Source organism: Azolla caroliniana, unplaced genomic scaffold, assembly GCF_043228905.1.
Source record: "Azolla caroliniana isolate FFs.n. ecotype wild unplaced genomic scaffold, voAzoCaro1.0.p SCAF_5, whole genome shotgun sequence".
Lineage (NCBI taxonomy): Eukaryota > Viridiplantae > Streptophyta > Polypodiopsida > Salviniales > Salviniaceae > Azolla > Azolla caroliniana.
This window is the reverse complement of record NW_028230440.1, coordinates 8,157,376-8,173,407: the sequence shown is the minus strand read 5'-3', so window position 1 is coordinate 8,173,407 and position 16,032 is coordinate 8,157,376. Positions and strand designations below refer to the sequence as shown.

Here is a 16,032-nt window from a genome sequence, read left to right as displayed (position 1 = left end):
AATTTTTCTAGTTCCGAACTTATGTATATTCTGTCTATGTGAGACATGCAAAAGCCATGCGTACTACAGCCTGCTCTCGAAAAGCTTAGTGAACTTCGAGGCTTTTTTATTACATGTCAGACATCTTTTACCCCCATTTGACCCATCGGCAAATCCCATGCAACTAGCTCAGCCCCCTACACCACCATTTGCATACCCCGCACCTTGTCCTCTTTGTGCAAAGTCATGTTAAAATCCCCTGCAAGGATCCATGCATCTACAATCGGCAGGCCATCGGCCAATTGCCTCCAAAAAGGGTCTGTTCGTTGACGAATTGGCTACATACACATTTATTATGCCAATTATACATTGGGACCATCTAATAGTCACATAGATTGCACGTCCCTCCACTATGGTGTCCTGTCCCACCACAACGACATCTAAAAACTTCCTTATAGATGTACAAACACCCCTTTCCTACCGTGCTCACCCTGAGCTGGGGACCAGAACGTCTGCCAATCCCCCTCAAGAGGATTTCCAATATTCAAGATCTTGTTTGCACTTAGATGGTGCTCTTGCAGCAACAATATATTTGGGGGCCCCTTGAAACTTGGGGATTTGAACTCCTGTCGGAAGTTCTTCCTTTCAAACATACATTTGCTACGCCCTAGACCTTGTATGTTCCATGTGAGTAATTTCATGAAAACATGAGTGAAGTCTCCCATGACGGACATATCCCCTCCCCGTGAGTCCATGCCCAACCGCCCTTATTGAGCCTCTCCCATCCCAACACAACATCCTGCCTCATTGCATCCTCCATTTCCTCCTCATGGAAGTGCAACACCTCATCGAGGGAATCTACCCTTAGAAACCCTCTCTTATATGCTTAGTAGCATCTATTTTTTAATGCATGAATAATTGACCCTCCCACAGATCATTTTAGCATTCATCCACTCTCCAGTTATCTCCATTCGAAGTGATGGGCAAATTGTTAAAGTACTTGTTCGCCCTACTGGTTATGGAACTCGAGATCCATTCCATGTTACTAGCTGAAATCTCCAGGTTTGACAGGTCAAAAGATAAACAAGCATTTGGCAACTTGTTGCGTTCATTGACAACCACATAAACCCATAGCCTCGGGCCTTCCTCATGACACAAGTCAATCAATCTCTTGAGACCCTATTGGCTAAACCTGCACCCCTTGTCAAACCTATCCCTTACTAAACTTTTGGACTGAACAAATTTGACCGGAACTCGAGCATCTACGCCTAAAGTTACTTGTCTTGTCTCATGCAACTTCTGAGTTTCGGAACTGATTGGTGAGCTTTCTTGACCCCTCCCCATGCGTAACCACTCTTTCACCACTCTCAGTCTGATACTTCCACTCTTACCAAGCAAGGCATCAGGTGTGCACACTACCACCTCTTCAACATTATTTGAACTTTGATCTTGTAACAGATCCTCCTCTTCCAAAAATGCCTCAAAGTTATTCCTCAACCTTACCTGAGGCATAATTGTGCTTCCTTCTTACTGCAAGTGATTTTTTCGTCCCAAAACCAAAGTCCAAGAGTCTGTATTAGCCTTCTCCTTCACCCCATTGAGGGTGTTCTGATATTTCACTCCTATATTCTCTTGCCTAGCAACCTACCCTTTGTCCTTTCCCACCCTCCCATTATGGTTGATCTTTCTAGGGCATTCCTTAGCAATGTGGCCCTTCTTTTTACAATAAAAACATTGGCCATGTAAGCCTCATATTCCACCGCCACATCTATCAGTCCTGCTTCTACATCATGAACCCTAATTATAGGGGGAAGTTTGGATGAACTTTGCACAAGCACTCTAATCTTAGGGTAGTCCATGATTCTATCTACCATCGTTAGCTTTGAGGGACAGACTATGTCAATCTTATCCCCAATCTTTGGGATCAAGGGGTATAACTATCGAGGCACCTTTGGGAATATCATAGAAATCACCCGAGGGTTACCAATTTTCTAGTCTTCCTCCATAGCATTCAAGTTAACATGCCACTCCAACAAAAGAGCTCTTCCATATTTAATCTCTACAAATTTCATATCCACAATGCGCAATACATCAGCCCCCTTGACCGCTTCAACATGGAAGAAATTTCTACCCATATTGTGCACATTTAGTATTTGCGGAACCCGATCCATAAGAGCTACTTGTAGCATGTCGTGAACCATACCTCTATTAGATCTACCACCAAGTAGCTTACAAATTGTAAAAGTTAGCTTGCGAAAGCGTTAGACAAACTGGCTCATCTAGATAGCAATAGAAAAATGAGAAAATGAGAAAAGGTTTAATGGAGAACATAACACAAAGAATACACGTGGGGGAGAGAGAGAGCGAGAGAGAGCGAGAGAGAGAGAGAGCAAAACATAAACTCAATTCAAAATATCACTCTGAAACTCTCTGCATACAACGTGCTAAACAACACTATTTATACAAGTCCTCAAAAGGACTGACAGAAGTACTATGTACTTCAATGCTCATACAAGCCACTGACACTAACTACGAGACAATGATTACCTAGTAGTCTAGGCTACTACTAGGCTTCCGGTTTGCACTCGAATCCAGCTCTCCGATCCGTCTCCCCGATCCGGCCGGATCGGTATCCAGATGCTAGCTCACTCAACACTCCCCCTCAAGCTCAACTTGAGGTCGGATCGTGGTGTTGGTGTTTGCGGCAATCGGTCCTTCCACCCGGATCCTTACGTCGGTCCGCCTTGCTTGTGCTCCTCGTCCGGTCCGGTTCCGCTTCCCACGACCCGTCCGGTACTGCGCACCTCGACCTCCTTGGTCGGCTTGTTTACTCAACAGGCCCATTTCAGCTCCTTCGGTGTTATGACTCCGGCGCTTGTCGATCCATCAGTTCCTCTGTGTCGGTGTCGACTTCCGCTACCTTCTCGTCCGGTTGGCCTTTAGTTGATCCATCTTCTCCGAATCTTGAACCGAATCAGTTTCCTCCGATTCGTTCCAGCTCTTGTCTGAATCGGTCGCTCCTGATTCATTCCGGCTCTTGTCCGAGTCGGTGTTCTCCAACTCGTCTCCCGGTTTCAAGCCCTTCACCACATCAGACCATGTTCGGGTCTTGGCCTTCTCCTTCCGGTCGGCTCTGTCCTTCTTGATTCTGTCATCGTTGCTGCTCATTCCGACTTGTTCGGATGTGCCGATTCCCTTTGTCGACTCGGCCCCCTTTTTCCTCTGGTCTCCCCCTTTGTTGGTTCTTTCTTCCTCTCCGACTCCTTGTTCGATGCCATCCGTTCCCTTTCCTTTTCTCCCCCTCAAGTGCGGCACATCGAGATGTTGAATGCCGAGCATCTCTGAAAAGTGTTGCAACTTGTCCGATCCGAGCAGCTTGATGAAGATGTCTGCAACTTTCTGATCCGTGTGAACATACCGAAGTTCAACTTCACCGCTCAGAACCCGCTCACAAACAAAGTGATAATGTACTTCTATGTGCTTTGTCTGAGCATGAAATACAGGGTTCTTGGCGAGTTGTATGTTGCTCATGTTGTCACAGTGGATCAGAATCGAGGTCGATAGCTCAATCCGGAGGTCATGCAGTAGTCGCCGAAGCTAGATGGCTTCACAGGTGGCAATGGTAGCGCCCCGGTACTCAGCCTCAGTGCTCAACAGCGCCACTGTTGGCTGCTTTTTGTTGCTCCATGCAACAGCCGCGCTACCAAGAGAAAACATGTAACCAGAGGTGGATCGGCGATCCGATGCATCACCAGCCCAATCGACATCGGTATATCCGATTAGCTTCCTAGTTATACCGTGTCGGTATAACAATCCCCGATCCTTCATGTCGCTAACATACCGGAGTATTTGGTGTGCGCACTGAAGGTGCTCGACGGTCGGGTTCTACATGAACTGGTTGATCACTCCGACCGGGTAACTGATGTCAGGTCGAGTGATTGTCAGGTATATGAGGCTTTTGACAATTTTCAGAACCGTTTCTCATCGCAGATTGGTCCGGACTCGGGACGTAGCTTCAGGTTCCGATCCAGGGGTGTAAAGATCGGTCGGCATTCCGTCATGCCGAACTTGTACAACATATTCAACACATAATGGCATTGTGAGAGAAATATGCCATCAAGGGTTCGGATCACCTCGATACCAAGAAAATAATGAAGGTCCCCCAGCTCCTTCATTTCAAATGCGTCCGACAGCTGGGGCTTCACTCGGCCGATTTCAACGAGTCTGGGTCTGGTGATAAATAAATCATCTACATAAAGCAAAACATGCAAACCGGACCTTCCAAACTATTCCGAATGAACAATGAAGAGTCAAACTTTCACACCGCAAACCCCATCTTACGCAACCGTTGTGTGATCTTCGTATTCCAAGCTCAAGGGGCTTGCTTCAGACCATAAAGCGACTTCTTGAGTCGGCACACTGCTGACTTGTTCATCTCCGATTGGAAACCAGGGGGTTGGATCATATAGACCCGTTCTTCAAGATCACCTTGAAGAAATGCATTCTTCACATCCATTTGGTTAGGATGCAACCGCCAGTACTACATGAACCGTTGTCATCTTCGCTACCGGAGCGAAGGTCTCGTCATAGTCGATTCCATGAGTCTACGTGTATCCCTTCGCCACTAACCGAACCGTCAGCATTGTACTTTACCTTGTACACCCACTTACATCCGATCGGTTTACATTGTTGAGGAGGGTCAACGAGGTCCCATGTGTCGTTGGCATCGAGTGCCTGCATTTCTTCCTCCATTGCGACACGCCAATTTGCGTCCTTTGCCACATCTGCGTAGCTCTTTGGCTCACGCACTTCCGCCACCTTGGTCATGTACGCATAGTGATGTGCCATGTACTCATTGTACCCTTACCTCATGACAGTTTTCTTTTGACGGGTTGACCGGCGTAACTTTTCATTACCCAGTTTGAGGCCCTTCTTGGTTGGTTCGGACTTCCTTCCAAAAGATCCGCCTTCTCCCTTTCCAGGGTCAGATTCGCTCCGATCCGACCCTTCACTGCCGGTGTCGTATTCCGGCATCTTCTTCTTCCCCGTCTCTTTAGGCGTGAACCGTCTCCTCAGTTCCTTGCGCGGGGAGAGCACGGCAAAGTCTCCACTACTCATCGGTTCTTCATCCGATTGGTCATCCCGACTTAGCCCCTCATTCGGTCCACTTAGCCGGAATGAGATCGGACTCTCTTCTAGAGTGTCGAGTTCTTCATCTTCTTCATGGACCTCCTCGGGCTCACTAGCCTCATCTTCCAGAATCGGGTCTTCGTCTGGAGTTGGAGTCGGTAGGGAGTACCATGATGCGAACTCCTCAAACTCGATATCTCAACTTACTCGAACCTCTTTAGTCAGGGGTTATAACACTTATACCCCTTTTGTTCATGCGAGTAGCCAACGAGTATGCACTTCTCCGACTTTGGATCCAGCTTCCTCCGCTTCTCATCCGGTACATGCACGTATGCTATGCTACCGAATATCCGAAGGTGCCTCAAATTCAGCTTCCGCCTGAAATACAGCTCATGTGCTGACACCTTGTCTTCGATCCGGTTTTGGATGTAGACGGTCATCCGGACCGCCTCAGCCCAGTAGGATTGGGGCATGCTCTTCTCCTCTAGCATTGCCCTTGCTGCATTGACAATCGACTGGTTTTTCCTCTTTGCCACACCGTTTTGTTCCAGTGTGTATCGGCAGCTGAATTCTCTCCGAATTCCGTTTTGTTGTAGATAACTGTTGAATTGGCTAGAAAAGTATTCTTTTCTGTCATCCGACAACATGCATTTGATCTTCCTCTTCGTTTCCCATTCTACTAAGCTTTGCAAGTTCGGGAAACATTCGAATACTTCGCTCTCTCGTTCGATGAGGTAAATCCACGTGTGTCGACTGTAGTCATCGATAAAGGAGACAAAGTATCAACTCCTGCCAAGACTAACGTTCTGTGCCGGTCCCCATACATCCGAATGTATTAGATTGAGCTTGTTACGGCTCCGGTTTTGTTCGGTGGGGAATGGAAGCCAGTGTTGCTACCCAAGTTGGAAGGCTTCACAAATTTTGGCCTTCCGGCTGCTAAATTTCAGCAAACCGAAAACAACTTGTTTCAATTGCAGGTCCTGAAGCCTCCGGTAGTTGACGTGGCCGATCCGCTTAAACTAGAGATCAATGTCTGATTCAATCTTCTGTCCTTTGGCAAACATGGCGGTGCCTACTTCATGTGTGTTGAGGATGAACATCCTCCCTTCCCTGCGCCCTTGCGCGATTATTCGGCCTTCTTCCTCGATGAAGGACCCGAGCTGCGTAAACCGCACCTGCATCCCCTAGTCGATAATTTGTCCAACCGACACCAGGTTCTTTGTGATAGTCAAAACGCATAGTACATTCATCAGCTTCCCCTTTTGTTCGACATGGCTTAAAGGGGCTTCTCCGACATGCACAATCGGGTGAGAAGTGTGGTCTCCGGTTTCGACAATCCCCGGTTGTTCCATTTTTTCCAAAAAAGAGAACCACTCTTCATGGCTCGTTATGTGGTTGGACGCTCCGGAATCAAAGTACCATACTTCCTCCGATTTGGAAGTAGTCTTCTTCATTGAGTTAGCCTTGTGCTTCATCACGAAGGCTGGCCCTTTACCGGTCTTCCCGGTTCTAGATCCTTCCGATCCTTTTGCATAGTGCAAGCTTTGTCGATTTACCCGACCGGCCTTGCCGGATCCGGATTTGTCCAAATTGGCGCGCTTCTTCCAGCACTCGTTTTCCCTATGGCCCTTTTTGCCACAATACCAACATTCCGTGTCGGCTTTGCCTTGCCAGCTTCCGGCACCACTTTGACTACCCCTGCTTGTGGAGGGTCCGGAACTACCGTCGGCACTACCTCTATGCCTTTGGTCCTGCTCAAGCCGACCACCTCCATTGCGTGCCGACCCACCTCGTCCACCACGTCCATGGGGCCAATCTGTCTCCGTGTACAGCATCCGGCCATCCGATTGAGTGGTATTGGACCCACTCGCGTGGTTTTCTTCGAGCATCAACATTGATTGCAAGTCAAAGAAGGACAATGGCTTCTCCCGGGTGTAGATCGTTGTCCGGATTGGCCCATACATTTGCGCTAGACCACCGAGGTAGATTTGTACCATCTCTTCTTTGTCCACCGTCACGTTGATGGACCCGAGTACGTCACAAATCTCCTTTATCTTGGTGGTGTAATCCGTAACCGACATGTCTCTTTGCCAGATGTTGTTCAGCTCTTGCCGGAGTTGCAACTTACGGGCTGTGGTACTCGCAGCGAAAATCTTTCGTAGATCTTCCCAGGCCTCCTTCGGCATCTTTGCATCCTTTATGTAGCCGAGCATCTAATCGTGCACACAGGACGTGAGGCAATACAATACTCGGCTCGCTCCTTGCTCCCATACCAAGAAGTCATTGTGTGTCGGCTCCAATGCTACCTCGTTAGTTCCTTCCACGTAGCTCCAACCATGCCCCACCAAGTACTGGTGCATTTTATATGACCAGGACGCATAGTTGCTCCGGTCGAGCTTCTCTGTTGGAAGTGAATTCACCATACCTCTGTCCATACCTTTCTCTATCTGTTGTTACCGGTTATTAGGGTTTGTCTTCGAAAGCGTCTGTCGGTTGTAGAGGTTCTCAACCCTTGCACTCTGATACCATGTAAAAGTTAGCGTGCGGAAGCGTTAGAGAAACTAGCTCAGCCGGATAGCAACAGAAAAATGAGAAAATGAGAAAAGGTTTAATGGAGAACTTAACACAGGGAATACGTGTGGGAGAGAGAGAGAGAGAGAGAGAGAGCAAAACATAAACTCAATTCAAAATATCACTCTGAAACACTCTGCATACAACGTGCTAAACAACACTATTTATACAAGTCCTCAAAAGGACTGACAGAAGTACTATGTACTTCAATGCTCATACGAGCGACTGACACTAACTACAAGACAATGATTAACTAGTAGTCTAGGCTACTACTAAGCTTCCGGTTTGCACTCGAATCCGGCTCTCCGATCCGTCTCCCCGATCCGGCCGGTTGTTTCCAGATACCAATCCGGCTCATCCTTCTGGATGCCAATCCGGCTCTGGCTTATTCCGCCGATCCGAATCCGGTTGAGCTTGCTCGCTCAATACAAATGAACGAGCATTTCCTTAATCTTTCAATCTCTACATTCAAAATTTTAGTTTCATCCTCGGACAAAAAAACCTCTAGTAACTCAGAGCTCTCCTTCCTGTCCATATCCTTATCGTGACCCCCTTTCGGGCATGCAGTATGCACGTGCCCACATTCCTGCAGAAGATTTTCTACTTGCAACATGTCCTCCGTGGCGTCCAACTCCGCAACACCATCCAACCCTTGTGACGATCCGCCTGCCTGCCCCCACAGCCTCCCCTCACTCATCATTTTCCATAATGCATGGCTGGAATTATCCCCCCCAATTGTTTGCTTCCCAACCTCTTTATTCCAACCCCCCAGCACTCCCCACACTCTCAAATCCTCTGAGCATTCAACGGTGAAGACCGCTGCCACCTTGCTACTGAGAGGAGCCCTATCATGCTCTTCCATTCAGCCCACCTTATCTGATAGATTGAGTGATTCCTTACATATCCCCCTATCTCCACCAATAATGTTTTGCCCTGTTTCTTTCAACATCTCATCTACTTTCCTACGCCCCCCATTTGCCACCTGATGCTTCTCCCTATCCTTGTTCCCACCTTGCAATGTGTACCTCGATTCCACCGACCTTACAGCGAGCACCCTTGTCGCTATTACCTTAATTGCAGCCGTTGATGCGTTAACTCCCACTGTTGGATCCTTTGCCCACATTTTGCCCACATGTTTCTGCATTCCTGTGTATCCTACTCCTACCCTACACCTTAATGGACGAGACATACCTGGCACTTAAGGATGAGAGGAGCTTCGTCTCGATCGTCTACTTTCAGGACAATCTCTGCAACCCTAAACCACATCTTGCCATCTCTGCCTCTCTGCTTTTGGTGTACAAGTTTTATGTTGATAGTGAATTTTTTCTAGACTAGGTCCCGTGGTTTTTACCTCTTTGAGGGTTTTCCACGTTAAAATTTTGTGGTGTATCATGCATAATTTTTGTTGTGTATCTTGTTGTTTTCTTTGAATAATTTTGCACAACATAATCTTTGTCTCATATAAGTGATAAAGTGTTATCAAGATTCCAATCAGAACAAAGCTATTGATTAAGAATAAGATTGATGCGATGAGAAATGTGCATTTAGTTCTTCATTGACGGTAGTAATTGACGTCAACTAAGGGAATATATGTCAAGGGGAATTTTGAATACCCATATATTGCATGCATAGATACATACACACAACCATACATACATACATATACACACACACGATGCAAAATGTCACAATTAGCATCACACACCTTTTGTGATGTTTTGTGTCACCTTATTGGTAAAAAGGGCACAATAATACCCCTACATATTTATAGTATTGTTCATGATAACAACATCAAATAGATTAAGTATGAGCATTTAAGAGTTGTTGGAGAATGAGTTTGACAAGTGGATGACCTCCCCTATGAATACCCCACAATAATAACAAATGTGGATGTCCATCCATATATTAGAGGCTTTTGTTTGAGAAAACTTGTCGCATTTATCAAAGAAATTGTCAATTACTTGAGTTCATGTTTAAAAATGTTCTTTTTTTCCAAATGTATGATAGGAAGTTGAGTCAAAAAATGTGGTTAAAGTTATTGAAGGGGTAATGGATTATAATTGTAATGAATGTGGTGTGGTTAATGACGCTTGTTGTGTGAGATGATTCCCATAACGGGAGCTACTAGATCAAGGGTAATAATATTAGGAAAATATGATGTCTACTTTCCTAGATGTTGCAATGAACTAATTAAATGTGATTGTTGCTAGTAAGTATTACTAGAAGTTATACATGAGATGCTTATTCCTATGTTTGTGACCTATGTTGATAAGTACTTGTATGTCAATGAGGGATCTTCCAACAAGAGGTGGATAATCTTGTGCTCAAGAGTGGCAAAGTGCATGACACGGTAAAAATATAAGAAACCTCATCCACTTTGTTTACATGGTCTTAGGTTTGCCATATGTGATATTGCATAGATTGCGAATTAAGGACATGGCTAGAACTTGCCAAATATATACACATGGGATTATGAAGTTTAATCTACATAAATTGAATTTTGTGTTTACTAATTACAATATGTGATTGTTAATCACTCTCTAATTCAAAACTAAGCATGTCATAACTAATTTACTCAAAATCATAATGTGTTAATAAGAAAGTGGTTTTTTCCTAATTGAGATAATTAGATACTAAATTATAGCTTTCAAAATAGCTTACTCTTAGGTTTCATGTTCTTTATGGACCATACTTTTTGAATTTGTACTATATATAGGCTTACTTTGGTAAATTTTCCTTCTCTTTCTTTTGTCGTCAATTGAATGTGTGAGAACACAATAGGCAGATGTATCACGTGGCCTATGAGACCAAAAACAAATATTGTCTTGTTCACTTGTCTGTTGAGAAATTAACCAAACAATGAATCCTATGTGTTTGTGGAGTGGGTGTCTCGTTCTTTTCCTGCGCAATTTTTGGTGTGTCCCACTGTCTAGAGCCTAGTTCTTCAGGCCTAGGCTCTAAAATGATCCCTTTCAATGAGCACATTTCCCAATCATGTACTAGAACTTTAGATGGGCTTAAGTGGGTTGTGGGGCCTCTTATATGTCGTATGTAGGTGAGCCAACTTAAAATCAATGGCCATGATTTTTTTTGAGATAGATCATGTAAAGGTCAATTGTAGAGACAGTAGAGAGCAAGACTAAAATAAAGGAAAGAAAAAGGAGGGATTAAAGTGAAAGCCTCAAAAAAACAATATTAAAGAAACAAAAGCAAAAGGTAGGGACATACCAAATATTGCTTATGTTGTGAATTGGTGATGAGATTGAATCCAAGACATCTGAACTATATGTTGCCTTATGTAATTCATTCCACAGCATTAAATTTAATAACAATGGGATATGTGTTATATTGTGGCCTACCTGTCCTATTTCATTTGTATGAGGTTATATCACTTCAAAATATTAGTCTCTTGACAAAAATATCTAAATAGTTTTCATTAATCTAATATCGATGTTAATTCTTCATGAGATGAAAATCATGAATTAACCATTTTGTGCTTCCAATGGCACAAATTTATTTCATATTTTTCTCCCATTGAGGGCATTTATAAAAAATAGGTTGATAATACATTCAACATGAATGTCATAAATTGGAGGTTATAAAATCGTCAAGTGAATTTAGAACTAGATACTAGTATTTGTATGTCTCCGGGACACACGTATGTATGTATAATATATGTACCAAAAAGATGAGATGTGATATAGAAGCTTAGAAACTTGCACTCCATAAAGCTTTTTGTCCTTCATTGCATCTTTTATGAACATCATGCAATCTTTCAACTGAACTACATATCCCACTACATGACCAGTCAAATGATGCAGCACACACATTGTCTGCTTGTCGCCTCCATTCACAATCTATGACAAAAAGCTCAATGGTTGGGAACCTTAATATTTCTTGACAACCAATGGAAAGTTATAACTAGACATTGGAATTACCTGGGGGAGTGCCACAACACATTCTCCTTTCATCAATTTGATCAACATCTAGACCAAGAAACCATGCTCCAAGAGATACATCTTCATTGGCATATTTATGCAATATGTCCCTTCAATTGCATGACAACAACTTCAAAACATATAGGTGGCCAAGTCTTCCAATGTGGCATTTCATTATACATATATGTGTATATATTGCGAGCTTTGATCAGTATATATGTGGGAAGTGTATAATGCCTATAAGCACATCCCATCTAACTTATAATCAAAGGCCCTCCATAGATATATATTATATATGTATGTATGATCAATTGGAAGCCACATCCAAGTTTCCCATGATTTATCATTTATTTAGACTTACTTGTTCTTTGATATGTAAAGTGCCAACTCTCTTGAGAGGGCGTAGATTTGTCCCGTAGCATGCCTAAAGTATTGATTTCCATATTCACCAAACTTCCAATGCTCTGGTTCATGATACCTCACACCCCTATGTACAAGTTTATTAAAATGCCAACACACATTTGGTGATAATTTACAACTAGGAATTATATTGGATAAACCATTACTAGATTACTTTTTTGCAAGGACGGGGCCCGATTTCATGCAACCGATATACACACGAGGTTTTGTTCGGTGTTGAGCTAATGTCACAGCAAGGGTTCCTAATTATATATGTGTATATACATATTTAGTGTCTCCTTGAATATTATAAAATGTATATATATGAATATAAAGATTGTATTAACTAGTATACCAATGTTGACATGCACATCATCATCCACTTTTATGTAGAATTCAGCATTAGGCCACATTGAAACTGCAGTTGTGAAGAAAAGCTTTGTTTTCCCCGACAATTCATTATACCCTTCGGTGTGTGCCTGAAGTCATGATCACATCATTTGTAAATATATACATATGTTAAGTGCAACAACATAACCTTTGGTATCTACATGAAGGTTATTATATGTTGAAACTACACCCCTTTAAGTGCCATAGAGCTAACCATACATGTGTACTTTGTCACTCTATATATATAACCACTCATGATCAACATACTTTAGTTCCTAATTGCAAGTAATCATCTTTCGTTAGCTTAGCTCACCAATATCATAAAGTCATGATGTTGCGAGTCTTCGGCTTCAATAGCGCGGTCAAGAATCCCGCCATTTGTGGACCTAATATAAAGTTATAATAGATACAGTTAAATCTATGGACCTGGTAACTTTGTCGAATAACTATCATGAATATGGTAATGTAATATTGCAATCATACACATCTACATATATATGTGACGAATGCTAATTATTTATAAAGTTATGATAGAGTTAAACATGTGGACAAGGTAACTTTGTCAAATAACTATAATAAGTATGGTAATTGGAAACTGCCTTTATACATATAAATGATGAATCTTAATTGTTTATTTCACTAAATTCGAATAAAATGATCAAATCATGACAGCTACATATAGTAAAATTTCAATAAATATATAAAAATCCTACCCATGGCCAATCACAAATCTAATGATGATGCCCTTCTCTTCTTCAAGCTTCTTCAATTTTTCACCTACAACAATTGATGTGCATAAGAACAAGGATTTATGACTCAAATAAAGGCTATAACAAGTGGAGATGCATTAAAACTATCACTACTTGAATATATTTTACCTTCAAATCATGTTCATCACATACATAGTAGTTACTAGTAACTAGTAGTATGTATGAATATTGATAGAGTAATGATCACTACATTACTAGAAACATATGTCTCAGACTCCCCCATTCCCCACTATCCAACTCCTCATGTATCTTTGGTTGTCTGGTGTAAAAGAAAACATAATAATAATCATCGATACATAATTTCCACAAACATACACTTATATCAACATCTCGGGTTTATAATCGCCTTATCGCTTGAGAAAGAAAAGAATAGTAGTAACCACAACATGACGAGAAACAATATACCCCTTGTTCGGCTCTCAATTTTTGTTGTCATCATCTTAAAAATAAATGGAAAACAATACCCCATTATTGACACCTCGATACTTTACTAGAAACAAGCCCATTTATGGAGGACAAGTCAATACGTCCCTAGAAAGACGAGGCACCACGACACTTTTACAACTAGCAACAAGACTTCAAGAAAGCCTCTTTGTGTCTAGGGGGCAGGGGCACCCGAGAACTTGACTAGAAGCATACCTATACTTTTTCCCGACTATGTAACCTTGGAAACTTGACGAGAAGTATACCTAAATAGTTTTTTCCAGACAATTTAACCTTGGGAACTTGACCAGAAGCATACCTACACTTTATTCTGAAGATTTAACCTGGGGAACTTGATTAGAAGCATACCTAGATAGTTTTTCCCGACGATTTAACCTCGGGAATTTGACGAGAAGTATACCTAGATAGGTTTTCTTGACGATTTAACCTCGTGAACATGATGAGAAGTATACCTAAATAGTTTTTTCCAAACAATTTAACCTCGGGAACTTGACTAGAAGCATACCTTGGAACAATTTAACCAAACTTCGATCGGGAATGTGATGCATTAAGAAGCACTAATCTGCCGGGGATTAAAACCCAATATTAACTAGTAATCCAGAAGAGTGCTCACAATGTTGGAATTTTGCATAGCCATTTAAAAGATCTCCCCTGATTTCCCGAATTATAATTAAGAAGATGATTATGGGCATCATTGGATTCACCTCTTGGCATCCAAGTTTGCCTTATGGAATCCCTCCTCTTCCTACTGTTGAAAGCTGTGTTGATGCCCACAACCATAAAGAGTCTCGATTCGTTGGCTCGATCCATCGTAATGCCCCGATCCGACCCATCAATTTTAGCATTCAATCCAACATTTATCAATCCATCGGTATCATCATGTTCCGGATTCTTCGATTCTTCAGCATTCAATGCCATATTAGAGCTGAGATCATCATCAACAACTAGCGTTAACTAAATTTAATCCATATGAGTATAATTGACTGCTATAATATCGTGGGTAAATGATTCTCAATCCGAGTAAGATATAAATAATTCACCTGAACGCAGGGCTTCCGCCCTCGTGATGATCTCGTGGTAGAATCTCCGAGCTAAAATTTCTACTCTGTGTCACCATGAGAGGATTCATTATTCAATTTCAGAAAAATTGGATCGAATGGGTTCAGTCATCCAACAATTAGGGTTTGTCTGTGGATAATTAGATGCAAAACGTTAAGTGGCTTTGAGTTCTGACATTATAATTATACGATCTGCAGGAATCCCTGCAGCAATTAACGCATCTTAACGTATGACTCAATGGGCTGTTTTCCAATGCACCGGGTAATTACCCCGGTACAAAGAAATTTCATCAGTATTGCCGGAAATATATTGGAAGTGTGCACCGTAATAATTAAGAAATTCATGACAAACGGTTAATTAATTTTTCTACTAACACTGGATTGAGTACTAATTATGCTTTGCCCACTACTTGATATGCATCCCAAATCTTCCGGATTGATGAATTGATGCTTCGGAACGGATTGATCCGGATGGATTAGAAGCCATAGTACTCTGTTTAATCCATGCATGATTCACAAGAAACATCAATTAATATTGTTCCAATTCTCTTTTGCATTAAGTTATATGCCAACTGACTGATGGATGATCTAAAGCTCACGATGACAGAAAAAATACATCACAAATTACTGGCCTGTTAGTGAAGATGAATCCAATGGAAAAGGTTCCAATGCAGAGGAGAGCAACCCATCTGTAAGGAAGCCCACCCTGGGGCAGCACGGATAATGCTGCCGCATTACTGCTTAATTTGGCTGGAGCCATTAATTCTGAATGTATATTATGTGGACATCAGGCTAATAGAATTAATCTATTTGGCCAATATATATATATACATATACATATATGGTCAATATATTGGGCTGCAATGATTTGAGGTCTTATTAAGTGATTTGGGCAGCATTAGAGGCCATAATTACTGCTTAATTTGGGTGGAGCCATTAATTTTGCATATATATTATGTGGACATCAGGCTTATTAAGTGACTTGGGCAGCATTAGAGGTCATAATTACTGCTTAATTTGGGTCATTGGAGCCATGAATTTTGAATGTATATATTATGTGGACATCAGGCTTATAGAATTTAATCTATTTGGCCAATATATATATATAAATATATGGACATATATTGGGCTGCAATGATTTGAGGTCTTATTAAGTGATTTGGGCAACATTAGAGGCCATAATTAGTCATTCTCTCTGGGCATCATTCGAAGATTTGGTTAGTGATTTGGGTGGGTATCATCATTAGGAAGCCTTAATTAGTCACTCTTGACATCATTAGATGCCCAGATTAGTGATTTGGGCCTCATTGAGAACAAGTGAGACAAAAGAAGAAGCACAAGAAGTAATAGTAG

The 16,032-nt window shown here is 42.2% G+C and overlaps 1 protein-coding gene across 1 annotated transcript; it reads right to left on the bottom strand.

Moving 5' to 3' along the window:
- Positions 1 to 11,144: 11,144 nt before the first annotated feature.
- Positions 11,145 to 15,647, bottom strand: LOC147864037 (putative beta-1,3-galactosyltransferase 2). The gene is made up of 11 exons (XM_087319651.1): positions 15,312 to 15,647; positions 15,055 to 15,172; positions 14,662 to 14,726; positions 14,326 to 14,546; positions 13,121 to 13,184; positions 12,721 to 12,793; positions 12,373 to 12,496; positions 12,193 to 12,280; positions 11,980 to 12,105; positions 11,619 to 11,728; positions 11,145 to 11,537 (listed from the first exon to the last, which is right to left on the bottom strand). Exons 1-11 carry the CDS (start codon positions 15,437 to 15,439, stop codon positions 11,389 to 11,391), a joined length of 1,266 nt encoding a protein of 421 aa, XP_087175777.1. The 5' UTR covers positions 15,440 to 15,647; the 3' UTR covers positions 11,145 to 11,388.
- Between the last annotated feature and the right edge of the window lie 385 nt (positions 15,648 to 16,032).